This window comes from Lytechinus pictus, chromosome 2, assembly GCF_037042905.1.
Source record: "Lytechinus pictus isolate F3 Inbred chromosome 2, Lp3.0, whole genome shotgun sequence".
Taxonomy (NCBI): domain Eukaryota; kingdom Metazoa; phylum Echinodermata; class Echinoidea; order Temnopleuroida; family Toxopneustidae; genus Lytechinus; species Lytechinus pictus.
In genome coordinates, this window is record NC_087246.1 from 69,902,049 (window position 1) to 69,916,802 (window position 14,754).

General features: G+C 35.1%; 1 protein-coding gene across 1 annotated transcript in view; it reads right to left on the reverse strand.

Moving 5' to 3' along the window:
* Positions 1–10,168: 10,168 nt before the first annotated feature.
* LOC129255078 (amine oxidase [flavin-containing] B-like) overlaps positions 10,169–14,754 on the reverse strand; it is a 47,771-nt gene continuing 43,185 nt past the window's right edge. The window contains exons 11-12 of the mRNA XM_064095531.1: positions 14,211–14,292; positions 10,169–13,838 (exon numbers count right to left, since the gene is read on the reverse strand). Of these exons, the coding sequence (XP_063951601.1) occupies positions 13,781–13,838; positions 14,211–14,292 (140 nt within the window). The 3' untranslated portion in view covers positions 10,169–13,780. The remainder of the gene's footprint in view (positions 13,839–14,210; positions 14,293–14,754) is intronic.

The window sequence follows — 14,754 nt, forward strand, 5'->3', positions numbered from 1 at the left end:
AGAGAGAAAGAAAGAAAGATGGATAGATAGATAGATAGATAGATAGAGGGGGAGAGAGAGATAGAGAATTTGAGAGATAGATAGATGTTAGATAGATAAAGAATGAGAGAGACAGAGAAGACCGACAAATTAACAGGTAGATAGATAATGCAGTTACATACAGATAGATAGATAGATAGAAGATAGATAGATAGATTGATAGAGAGAGAGAGAAAACTAGAGAAAGACAGATGGATAGATAGAGAGAGAGAGAGAGAGAGAGATAGATGTTAGATAGATAAAGAATGAGAGAGACAGAGAAGATAGACAAATTAACAGATAGATAGATACTGTAGTTACATAGATAGGTGATAGATAAATAGATAGATAGAAGATAGATAGATAGAGAGAAATTGAGAAAGACAGACTGATGGATGGATAGATAGAGAGAGGGGGAGAGAGAGAGAGATAGATAATTTGAGAGATAGGTAGATGTTAGATGGATAGATAGGTAAAGAATGAGAGAGACAGAGAAGATAGACAAATTAACAAATAGATAGATACTGTAGTTACATAGATAGATAAATAGATAGAAGATATATAGATAGATAGATGGGGGGGGGGAGAGAACTTGAGAGAGGGAGAGATGTTATAGATAGATAGATACATATGTGGACGGAAAAAGAGAAATAGAGAAAGAGAGAAAACAAGACAGATGGATAGATAGATAGATAGAGGGAGAGAGAGATAGAGAGAGATAGATAGATGTTAGATAGACAAAGAATGAGAGACAGAGAAGATTAACAGATAGATAGATACTGTAGTTACATAGATAGATAGAGATAGAATTTGAGAGATAGATAAATAAATAGATAGATAGAAGATAGATAGATAGAGAGAGAGAGAGAGAAAGAAAGAAAGATGGATAGATAGATAGATAGATAGATAGAGGGGGAGAGAGAGATAGAGAATTTGAGAGATAGATAGATGTTAGATAGATAAAGAATGAGAGAGACAGAGAAGACCGACAAATTAACAGGTAGATAGATAATGCAGTTACATACAGATAGATAGATAGATAGAAGATAGATAGATAGATTGATAGAGAGAGAGAGAAAACTAGAGAAAGACAGATGGATAGATAGAGAGAGAGAGAGAGAGAGAGATAGATGTTAGATAGATAAAGAATGAGAGAGACAGAGAAGATTAACAGATAGATAGATACTGTAGTTACATAGATAGATAGATAGATAGATATAGATATAATTTGAAAGATAGATATATAGACGGATAGAGAGAAAAAGACAGACATATGGATAGATAGATAGAGAGAGAGAGAATTTGAGAGACAGACAGACATGATGGATAGAGAGAATTCGAGAGATAAATAGACGGATAGAGAGAAACAGAGAGAGAAAAAGACAAACAGATGGATAGATAGAGAGAATTTGAGAGATATATATATATTGGATTTTATTGCAATAAAAACTATCAAAATACAATCACAAGCAGTCAAAGACTGAAATAAGTGAATGTTTACATACAAATAGAATCATAACAAAATATAAAGTAAACATTATAAATAAATATCAAATACAATACAAATTCATATAGATGAAAAAGTAATGTATCATAAATAAATACAAAAGGCCAAAAGTACTACAAAGTGTCACAAAAGAAGAAAAAAGCGGAATGAAAGATTAAGAAGAAAGAGGAGAGAGAAGAGGAAAGAGGTGAGAGAAGGGAAAGAAATTGGGATAAGACAAAGAGAAGGGAAAGCAAGAGGTGGGATTTGAAAGAGAATAGGAGGCAACCTTCAGAAAAAAAAACTAATTATACAATACAAGACATTTAACAATGGTAACAAGTAAATAAAGTAGTAATTGAATCGAATCGAGCACAAAAAGGGAAAAGTAGAGCTGAGGAAATAGACTCACGAAGGAAGTCGAAGCAGTGTTGATATTGCACGAGTAGATTAATAGATGGATAGAGAGAAATAAAGAGAGACAGATGGATAGATAGAAAATTTGAGAGATAGATGTTAGATGGATAGATAGATAGACAGATAGATTGGTAGATAGAGAATGAGAGAGACAGAGTAGATAGACAAATTAACAGAAAGATATATCATGTAGTTCCATAGATTGATTTATAACATAGATAGTGGATAGACAGATATGATAGATATAAGGATAGATATAATATGAAAAAAAGTAATTATGTGTTTTATTTTTCAATATTTTAGCTATTATTTGTTTTCATTCATATAAACGATCATGTGCGATAAAGTAAAAAAAAAATCATGAAGCCAACGTATATAGTTCAGCGGAACAACCAAAATACAGAGACTGAAGCTTTTGGTCAGCTCAGCTGCATTTGCACGTATGTTCTGCGGATATCTTCGGTGCGGACTTTTGGATCGCGCGTCCAGCTGATTATGTAAACAAACGTAGACGTAGACTCTTCACTAGTCGCTTTGTGGCTATTTTTCCGGAAAATGCCTTCGCCAGGGTGTAAAACGGAAACGCGCACCCAGCGCAGGCACGATACTTCCGGGAAGCGCGTTTCCGTTTTACACCCTGGCGAAGGCATTTTCCGCAAAAATAGCCACAAAGCGACTAGTGAAGAGTCTACACACGTCGCTGGTTGCAGCGTGCGACACAGGCGAGTCCCACACCACCGCATGCAATCTGCACAGTTACTGATCAGAGCATATAGAGTTCCTCGGCACTTCATGTACAGAGAGCAGTCATATGAGTGAAATCCGAACATGCTTTTGCAGTTACTTTTTTTTAATGAAAAGTTATGAAAAAGTTTTTTTTCTAAATATAAATTATTAACTAAATGAATAGAATGACAGACAAAATAAAAATAAACAGATACATATAATAGAAAGAAAATTGAAGTTTGATGGATTGATACACTTAGATGCCGAAAGATAGATATAGAAGACTGATAAATAGATAGAGACATAGATAGATAGATAGATAGCAAGATAGATAGATAGATAGTCAGATATATAGATAGATAGATAGATAGATAGATAGAAGTAGAGAGAGAGAGAGAGAGAGTAAGACAGAGAGATGGATAGATAGATAGATAGATAGAAGTAGAGAGAGAGAGAGAGTAAGACAGAGAGATGGATAGATAGATAGTTAGATAGATGGGGGGAGAGAACTTGAGAGATGGAGAGATGTTATAGATAGAGATATGTATGGACGGAAAAAGAGAAAGAGAGAAAAAAAAGACAGACAGATGGATAGATAGATAGAGGGAGAGGGAGATAGAGAATTTGAAAGATAGATAGATGTTAGATAGATATATAGATAAATAGATAGATAGATAGATAAAGAATGAGAGAGACAGAGAAGATAGACAAATTAACAGATAGATAGATACTGTAGTTACATAGATAGGTGATAGATAAATAGATAGATAGAAGATAGATAGATAGAGAGAAATTGAGAAAGACAGACTGATGGATGGATAGATAGAGAGAGGGGGAGAGAGAGAGAGATAGATAATTTGAGAGATAGGTAGATGTTAGATGGATAGATAGGTAAAGAATGAGAGAGACAGAGAAGATAGACAAATTAACAAATAGATAGATACTGTAGTTACATAGATAGATAAATAGATAGAAGATATATAGATAGATAGATGGGGGGGGGGAGAGAACTTGAGAGAGGGAGAGATGTTATAGATAGATAGATACATATGTGGACGGAAAAAGAGAAATAGAGAAAGAGAGAAAACAAGACAGATGGATAGATAGATAGATAGAGGGAGAGAGAGATAGAGAGAGATAGATAGATGTTAGATAGACAAAGAATGAGAGACAGAGAAGATTAACAGATAGATAGATACTGTAGTTACATAGATAGATAGAGATAGAATTTGAGAGATAGATAAATAAATAGATAGATAGAAGATAGATAGATAGAGAGAGAGAGAGAAAGACAGAAAGATGGATAGATAGATAGATAGATAGAGGGGGAGAGAGAGATAGAGAATTTGAGAGATAGATAGATGTTAGATAGATAAAGAATGAGGGTATCAGGACAACTACCCCCTGGACAATCACCCCCCGGACAACTACCCCCCGGACAATTACCCCCCGAGGACAATTACCCCCCGGACATTTACCCCCCGGACAATTACCCCCTGAGGACAACTACCCCCCGAGGACAATTACCCCCCGGACAATTACCCCCCGGACAACTACCCCCCGGACAACTACCCCCCGGACAACTACCCCCCGGACAATTACCCCCCCCGGACAACTACCCCCCGGACAATTACCCCCCGGACAACTACCCCCCGAGGACAATTACCCCCGGACAATTACCCCCCGGACAATTACCCCCCGGACAACTACCCCCCGAGGACAATTACCCCCCGGACAATTACCCCCCGGACAACTACCCCCCGGACAACTACCCCCCGGACAACTACCCCCCGGACAATTACCCCCCCGGACAACTACCCCCCGGACAATTACCCCCCGGACAACTACCACCCGAGGACAATTACCCCCCGGACAATTACCCCCCGGACAACTACCCCCCGGACAACTACCCCCCGGACAACTACCCCCCGGACAATTACCCCCCCGGACAACTACCCCCCGGACAATTACCCCCCGGACAATTACCCCCTATATAGACAAAGGGAGTGCACAGAGTCATACGTCGGCCGTACGTTTGACGTAAGAAGTACTCAAGGCATTCTCGAGTATCTTGGAATCAAACGTACGCCGTAAGAAAGCTGTAAAATTGAGCTCCATCCATAGGCGGATCCAGGGGGGCGAGGGGATCGCCCCCCCCCCCTATCGGCAGAGCAAAAAAAATGAAGAAAAAAGGGGGAAAGAAAGAAAAAAGAAAAAGAAGGGGAAAGAAAGGAGGAAAAATAAGAGTTAAAATAAGAGGGAGACGAGTGAAAAAAAAAAGGTCAGGGGATGACTTGGAAAATGATTAAAAAATATATTTCATGTCACTATATTAATTTTTTTCGCTCGCGCTTCGGGCTCGCATAGCCTGTTCGATGAGATACACATCTTGCTAAATAGGCTGATATGTAGCTTAAAATGTCAAGTTTTGAAGTCGATATTACAAAGCATATTTCAGCTCGGACATTATTCATAATTTTGTTTGATTTACAAACTGATTTTTAAGTGCTCTGTTTAATGTCCGTTTTATGGTGTGAATATAACTTGCAGCTTGCGCTATGCGCTCGAATTATTTGATTTGCCAAATTATATAACAAACTACTTAAAACCCCCCTTTTATGACAGTTTACCAAAAATTTCGTCTCACGATTTGCGCTCGCATTTTTGTTAAAAATATATCAACTCACAAATCCTATTCATGATTACAAAAGTGCTTAAAATATCCAGTTTTCAGGCCTCCGTGTCAACACATTTTACTCACTCATTTAGGCTTATTACATTAATAAATATGATAATAAAATTTTCATGAATTCTTAATGACTAAATTGTCCCTTTTCAGAAAAGAATATCGACAATATCACAGTTTCATATGTTTCATATCGCGCTCAGGAAGAGGAATAAGAAAGTTGTCATCATTTTCATATGATGACAAAATGTCCTTAGACCTAGAGTGTCCAGGTCCTAGGTCAAAATAATAATGAAGATATCATTTATTAAGTGCTTTCCACATCCACTTCACAATTTCCATACACAATGCTTTAGATAGTGCTCAAATTCACCATTTTCATACCGGAATATCAAGTATTTTCCGCTCGCGCTTCGCGCTCGCATTGCTTTTTCGATGAGATTAATATCTTGCTCAATATAGGCTGATATGGAGCTTAAAATATCAAGTTTCGAAGTCAATATACAAAACATATTTCATCTCGGATATCGAGCTTTCATTATTTTTTAATTTACAAATTGATTTTTCAAGTGCTCTGTAAAATGTCCGTTTTATGGTCTAAATATTAATATTTTCAGCTCACGGTGCTCGGTCGCATTATTTGATTTGCATAGGCCTACTTCTTTATAAATTCTTACAAACCGTCCTTAAAATGCACCTTAAACGAATTGTATACTATCATGATTGCCAATTTGTATAGAAAAAACACTGTATTTGACTATGTCATATTGTTTACAATTTAGTAAATTTGGTACTTAATTTCCTTCTTTAATGTTTAATTGCTTTCACCCAAGAATAATACACACAAACACACCTTGTAATTTACAAGGTGTTCTTGTGTGTATTATCTTTGCATAAAGTTTTTTAGCTAACTGTATTAAGTTATAAAGCCACATCTTAATCTGGAATGTGCACCAATTGTTTCATAATTCTTAGCTTCTTGTTAGTTGAACTGTTAAAAAAACAGATTTATAGGTCTACTTGACAGTGTTAGTGTTCATAGTTGCGTTATCGACTTTCAATTTTTCTACCTATTAAGGTTTTTTTTTTTACGTTTAATCTATTTGCCTGATTTCTTACCTGAAATTAAACCCAAAATAAATATTAAAAAAAATCAGATCAGTTGGAATCAGGGATATTCAGCATATGTGATTATTATGACTAATCGTGTTCAATTGTTCTATGAAAACTTAGAATGAGGGCCAGTTTACAAATTTTCTGATGTATATATGCATAGCCAAACGGGAGGTTTCGGGTGCAAGCCCCCCCCCATTTTTCATGATGCAGAAGGCGCCGCTAAACAAAAACAAAAAAGTAAAAAAGAAGAAAGTGAGAAAACAGGAGAAAGAGCAATATAAAAGAGAAAGAAAAAGTTATTAACGTAAGATAAAGTAGAAAATATTTCGGAAACCTGTGCCACCAACCAAAACTTACAATGGGTCCCGCCTTATTCTAACATTGATGCTGGAGAGAAGGGGGTATTTTCTGAAGGTAATTGTCTGGGGGGTAATTGTCCAGGGGGTAATTTTCCGGGGGGTAAATGTCCGGGGGTAATTTTCCGGGGGGTAATTGTCCGGGGGTAGTTGTCCGGGGGGTAGTTGTCCGGGGGGTAGTTGTCCGGGGGGTAATTGTCCGGGGGGTAATTGTCCGGGGGGTAGTTGTCCGGGGGGTAATTGTCCGGGGGGTAGTTGTCCGGGGGGTAGTTGTCCGGGGGGGTAATTGTCCGGGGGGTAATTGTCCGGGGGGTAATTGTCCGGGGGGTAATTGTCCGGGGGGTAGTTGTCCGGGGGGTAATTGTCCGAGGGGTAATTGTCCGGGGGGTAATTGTCCGGGGGGTAATTGTCCTCGGGGGGTAGTTGTCCTCGGGGGGTAATTGTCCGGGGGGTAATTGTCCGGGGGGTAATTGTCCTCGGGGGGTAATTGTCCGGGGGGTAGTTGTCCGGGGGGTGATTGTCCAGGGGGTAGTTGTCCTAGAACCAAGAATGAGAGAGACAGAGAAGACCGACAAATTAACAGGTAGATAGATAATGCAGTTACATACAGATAGATAGATAGATAGAAGATAGATAGATAGATTGATAGAGAGAGAGAGAAAACTAGAGAAAGACAGATGGATAGATAGAGAGAGAGAGAGAGAGAGAGAGAGAGAGATAGATGTTAGATAGATAAAGAATGAGAGAGACAGAGAAGATTAACAGATAGATAGATACTGTAGTTACATAGATAGATAGATAGATAGATATAGATATAATTTGAAAGATAGATATATAGACGGATAGAGAGAAAAAGACAGACATATGGATAGATAGATAGAGAGAGAGAGAATTTGAGAGACAGACAGACATGATGGATAGAGAGAATTCGAGAGATAGATAGACGGATAGAGAGAAACAGAGAGAGAAAAAGACAAACAGATGGATAGATAGAGAGAATTTGAGAGATATATATATATTGGATTTTATTGCAATAAAAACTATCAAAATACAATCACAAGCAGTCAAAGACTGAAATAAGTGAATGTTTACATACAAATAGAATCATAACAAAATATAAAGTAAACATTATAAATAAATATCAAATACAATACAAATTCATACAGATGAAAAAGAAATGTATCATAAATAAATACAAAAGGCCAAAAGTACTACAAAGTGTCACCAAAGAAGAAAAAAGCGGAATGAAAGATTAAGAAGAAAGAGGAGAGAGAAGAGGAAAGAGGTGAGAGAAGGGAAAGAAATTGGGATAAGACAAAGAGAAGGGAAAGCAAGAGGTGGGATTTGAAAGAGAATAGGAGGCAACCTTCAGAAAAAAAAACTAATTATACAATACAAGACATTTAACAATGGTAACAAGTAAATAAAGTAGTAATTGAATCGAATCGAGCACAAAAAGGGAAAAGTAGAGCTGAGGAAATAGACTCACGAAGGAAGTCGAAGCAGTGTTGATATTGCACGAGTAGATTAATAGATGGATAGAGAGAAATAAAGAGAGACAGATGGATAGATAGAAAATTTGAGAGATAGATGTTAGATGGATAGATAGATAGACAGATAGATTGGTAGATAGAGAATGAGAGAGACAGAGTAGATAGACAAATTAACAGAAAGATATATCATGTAGTTCCATAGATTGATTTATAACATAGATAGTGGATAGACAGATATGATAGATATAAGGATAGATATAATATGAAAAAAAGTAATTATGTGTTTTATTTTTCAATATTTTAGCTATTATTTGTTTTCATTCATATAAACGATCATGTGCGATAAAGTAAAAAAAAAATCATGAAGCCAACGTATATAGTTCAGCGGAACAACCAAAATACAGAGACTGAAGCTTTTGGTCAGCTCAGCTGCATTTGCACGTATGTTCTGCGGATATCTTCGGTGCGGACTTTTGGATCGCGCGTCCAGCTGATTATGTAAACAAACGTAGACGTAGACTCTTCACTAGTCGCTTTGTGGCTATTTTTCCGGAAAATGCCTTCGCCAGGGTGTAAAACGGAAACGCGCTTCCGGCGAGGAACCAGCGCTCATTGATTCTCCTACTATTGGGCACACCCGCGCCACACCCCCTGCCACACCCCCTTCCACGCCTTCTACCGGTGTTCAGTATGACGCAGAAGGACCACCTCATATTGATCGCATTGTCACAGCGCAAGTGCATCATGATCCCGACGACGATGATTTGGTTATTCCTTGATCTGATTGGCATGGAACTATTTTGAATAACGAATTGCGAAAGGTATGAAAAACGTTATTTATTCTACTTATGTTTAGCGAAAACACAGTTCTACTGCCACAAAGTTCTTGTTCGCGATACTAAGTCTTTCGGTGGAATGTTACAGAAGTTACCTTTACTCATTCACGGAAAAAGAACCGATATTGAAGCAACGTTAGAAGTTTATCTTTCGAACTTTTGTGTACATAGACACTTTAATTCATTTTCATGTTATGATGGACAAAACGTTCAAATTCAAGCTATTTTTAATAGTACGATTGTAACAAACCCATTTGTAATTTCATGTAAACACGCTGTAGGTTCACTTTTAGGTACTATTAATGAATACTATGACTGAGACAGGAATTTATTCTATGAATGCCCGTGGTCTAGGTAACCGATTTAAACGGATACAGGTGTTATCTTGGCTAGTATTTTCTTTTTACAAGAAACCCACTCTACCATTGCTAATGAGAAAAGTTGGGTAGAGGATTGGGGAGTGGGTTCAGTTTTCTTTTCGCATGGAACCTCCAGTAGTCGAGGAGTATGTATTCTTTTGAAAAACGTTTTAGATATTACTGTTAAAAAAGAATATCATGATGAGTTTGGTCGTTTTGTAATATTATATACCATTTTAAATCAACAAAAAATCACACTGATAAATGTGTATGGTCCTAACGATGATAATTATACATTTTTTGATGAAATACTTCATAAGTTACATGAATTTGATTGCGAATCGATTCTTTGGGGTGGGGATTTTAATCTGGTTTTGGATGTAAATAAAGATAAAAAAGGTGGCCGCCAAACCACACATTTGCACTCGTTGAATTCAATTGATATAATACTGGATGAATATAATTTAGTAGATATTTGGCGCTTTCATAATGCTGATGTCCAGCAGTTTACTTGGCATTCAAGAAATGTATTCTGTCGCTTAGACTTTTTCTTAGTATCGCACAACTTGATTACACAAATTGATAATTGTGATATCCTACCTGGTTTCAAAACCGACCATTCGGCGATATTTTGTAATTTACATTTTTTAAATAAAACTAGGGGGAGAGGTTTTTGGAAATATAATACTTCATTATTGCAAGATGAAACATACACTGAATTGGTTCGAGATTGTATAAAAGAAAACAAGAATATGTTTTTAAATAATTTAGATCCTAATACGTTGTGGGATTTTCTTAAATGTCAAATTAGATAAATGACGATTGGCTATTCAATTGAGAAAGCCAGGCAAGGTAGAGCTCGAGAAAAAAATATTATAGCTAGACTCAAATCCCTTGAGTCCAGTTATTCCCAGAATCAATCTGAATTGGTTAAAAATGAAATAATGTCTTGTAAAGAGGATCTTGAGATGTTATATGAGAGAAAGACAGCAGGTGCAATTATAAGAGCGAGAGCTAATTGGATCGAAAATGGTGAAAGAAACACACGTTATTTTATAAATCTTGAAAAAAGGAATCAACGACAGAAAGTCATAACTAAATTACAAATTGATAATCATATAATCGTGACTTCACAAAAACAAATATTAATTGCTCTTAGAGACTATTATCAATCTATATTCACATCATCTCACCCATCTCAAAATGATCTTTACGATATTTTACCTCATGGTGATCAATGCAATATTTTATCACCAGAGTTACAAAAGAAATGTGAAGGTGTTATAACAATGCAAGAATGTGTTAATGCTCTGAAATCAATGAATAACAACAAAACTCCGGGAACGGATGGGTTCCCGTGTGAATTCTATAAATTTTTCTTTAAAGAATTAGGAGATGTTTTAATCAATAGTTTTAATTATTCCTTTATACAAGGTAAATTGTCATTGGATCAGAGGAGAGGAATTATTCACCTCATTCCTGAAAAGGACCAAAATCCTTTGCTTTTAAAAAGTTGGAGGCCCATCTCTATTTTAAACACCGACTATAAACTTCTTGCAAAATGTTTAGCTTTGAGATTGCGAAAGGTGTTAGGAAGTATTATTAATAATGACCAGACAGGATTTTTACATGGTCGGTATATTGGTGAAAATATTCGCTTAGCCTTATATATGATTGAATTTACAAATGAACATGATATTCCAGGTTTTATGTTAATGGCCGACATAGAAAAGGCATTTGATAAATTAGAATGGTCCTTTTTACTTCAAGCTTTGAAATATTTCAATTTTGGTGAAGATTTGATAGTATGGATTAGAGTTATGTACAATGATATATATTCTTGTATTTTGAATAATGGACATGCTTCAGAATTTTTTCAAATTTCATGTGGAGTAAGGCAGGGCTGCCCTTTAAGTCCTCTTCTTTATATCATTTGTAATGAAATTATGTGTTTATGGATAAGGGGAAACAGTGATATTAAAGGTATAACAGTGAATGGAATAGAAATTAAGCTTAACTCTTATGCAGATGACACAACATTTTATATAAATGACGTCAAGTCTCTAAAAAATCATCATGTATATTTTGGACGAATTTAAGGTTTTTTCAGGGCTTTGCATTAATCGAAATAAATCTGAAATTGTGGCACTAGGTTATTCTAAAGCACATCCTCCAGACATATCCTTTTCCGGATTAAGATTTTCTAATGGCCCATTTAGATTATTGGGAGTATATTTTTCACCTGACTTAAAAGACATATTTGAATTGAATTTCGTTCCAAAGCTTAAGAAAATAAAAAATGTTTTAAGAGTATGGAAAATTAGAAATTTAACTCCAATAGGGAAAATAACTATTTTGAAGTCACTCGGCCTTTCACAAATTATATTTCTATTGTCTGTATTACCAAAACCTCCAGAAGATTTTTTGAAAGAATTAGAACATTTAATTTGCTCTTTTATTTGGAATGAAAAACCGGATAAAATCAGTCGTCTTACAATTATTTGAGACTATAGTCAAGGTGGATTGAAAATGTTACATTTACCTTCCGTAATTTCTGGCTTGAAAATTGCGTGGGTTAAACGTTATATGAGCACAGAAAATAAAGGAAAATGGAAATGTTTTTTCAAACACAACTTGGTCACCTTTGGAGGAGAATTGTTTTGGACATGTAATTTGAAATACGATGATCCCAAAATATTACAAATAAAAAATAAATTCATTCGAGAAATCTTAATTGCTTGGAGTTATTTAACTTTCTCTCCTAATTTATCTGAATTGAATATAAAGAATCAAGTGTTATGGAATAACTCATTGATCAAAGTAGATGGGAAAGTTATATATAAACAACTTTGGCTTAAAAATGGGATCATCAGTATTAAACATTTAATGGATGAACAAAACAATTTTCTCTCACATACAACTTTTTTACAAAAATACAAAATTAATTGTAATTTTCTTGAATATTATTCATTGATTTCTGCAATACCCAATGAATGGAAACATTTTCGTCAACATCTTGTTGAGAGTAGAACAACTCAAGAAGATTTGTTGTATAATTTAAATAATGTTTTTAAGGTATGCAAGTTCATCCATAGAATTTCTGTTGATAAAATCTTAAAGTCCCCTACTTCGCAAACAAAATGGGCATCCATTTTAAATGAACCGGTTAATAATTGGAATAGATTGTATATGATTCCCTTTAAATGCTGTCTTTCAACAAAACTCCGCTACTTTCAATATAAACTTTTCAATCGGATAATGGGGGTGAACAAATATCTTTACGATATTGGCTTGTCTGAATCTAATTTATGTACATTTTGTTCTTCCTCTGTTGAAAGCATTTCACATCTGTTTTGGGACTGCCCTGTAACTCAACAATTCATTCAAAACTTCCAAACCTCTTTTTTTAACAATGACGTGTATTTGAATAAGAATTCATTTTTGTTTGGTTGCCCTGACGCTCAATACTCTACTGTAAACCGTTATATTCTTTACGCTAAATATTTTATTTTTTCGACACGTTGTAAGGGAGATCGGTTGTGTTTTAGTTCTTTTAAGAACGTATTGAAACGCTATTGTGAAATTGAAAGGGTTCTTAGTCAAAAACATCATAATTTTGTTTTATCAATAGATAATAGTACGCATGTACAGTTGTTGTAAACATGTTCGCTTCATGATTTTTCTGTAAATTGAATTGATTTCGTGTTTGATTTTGAATTAAATCTTTCTATGAAAGAAAAAAAAATAAAGAAAAAAATAAAAATATCAAAATTAAAATAATAATTTCCACCTGGTATGACAAATACAAAATCATTAAAAGATAACTTAATTGCACTTTTAAGAAAGTATTTTTCAAAATCAACTAAAAACCGACGAGTGATGATGGGGCATTCCCAAAGTAAATGAGCAATAGTTTGTGTGTTCTGAACAAAAGGAACACTAATCAGATTGTAATAAACCAACAGTTTTCAAAAATTTATTGACACCAAGGATATTATGAAAATTTTAATATTGAAAATATCTAAGCTTTGATGTAAGATTGTGATTCTTTTTTTTTCCTTCGAAATTCCACCCTTCTAAAACTGCGCCAGTGAATAAGATATGCTCGAAATATCATTTTGTGAGATTAGGCCTAAAGTAATATCTAAATCAATGATCCAATATCTGTAGATATTATATTGTTCTTACATCTTGATTATTTTGAAAGTCCAGGCATACCATATTAGTGAAAATATCAATATTTAAAGTTCAATTCTTCTAAAATAAACAATAGTGAAAATTTATCACTCACCTTTCTTCTTTTGTAAGATGACAATGTTCTCTTGCCGAATCACCCGTCATAAATCTGCAACAGATGACAAAATTAATAGCGAGATATTCTCTCTTTTCTATATAGTCTACTTGATTATTATGTAGACACGAATTATCTTTCAAGTCAATCTATTTCGTATATGATAACAAACAATTAGATTATAAAATGTGAAAGAAATATTGAGTGGGTGACGTCATTGTTTTGCTCATTAATACCGACCGTGATAACTATTTCGTGAAATTTAGCAAGACTATACCATGCAATAATTTTCTTAGTGTAAGAGCCTAATCAAATGAAAATTTCAGCGGTGGAAATAAAATAATCTTATATCTTGTATCTTGAAATTTATGAAACAAACTGGCTCTCTTTGTCTGTTAAAAGGTGAAAAGAGATAGACGGATATACCCTATAATAGCATTACTGCCTTCCGAACAGTCGTCTTGAGTCGCTGAAATAATCCCGTCTGCGTAGATATTACATGAAAAATCTGAAATGATAATGGTTATATTTTTAATGGTATTTAATGTTCTACTCGTAGTCGGTTAAATCAAATACTAAAATGTCAAATGAAAAACTCAGTACACAAAGTCATCTCACGAATATTCGCCCATAGGCCTTTATTATCAAGTATATAGTTTATTCGATGGATAACACACGTCAGAGACATCTTATTCTCCAACCATTTGCTAGCATTAATGCTACGTTGAAATCCTTCAGAACAATTTGCGTTAAAGAATGGAATATGTGTCCTGCTGATATAAGTAGCAGTACCCTATCTCGGTTTAAGAAATTATGTCATAAATACCTACTTGATAAATTTAAGACCAGTTATTAGTTGCACCTGGGGTTACATGTTTGGATTGTGAAAGGGTGTTTGTCTGTGTGCGTATGCTTGCGTGTGGGTAATGTTCCTGTTGCGATCTTTAAATACCTTGTAATTTTTCTCATA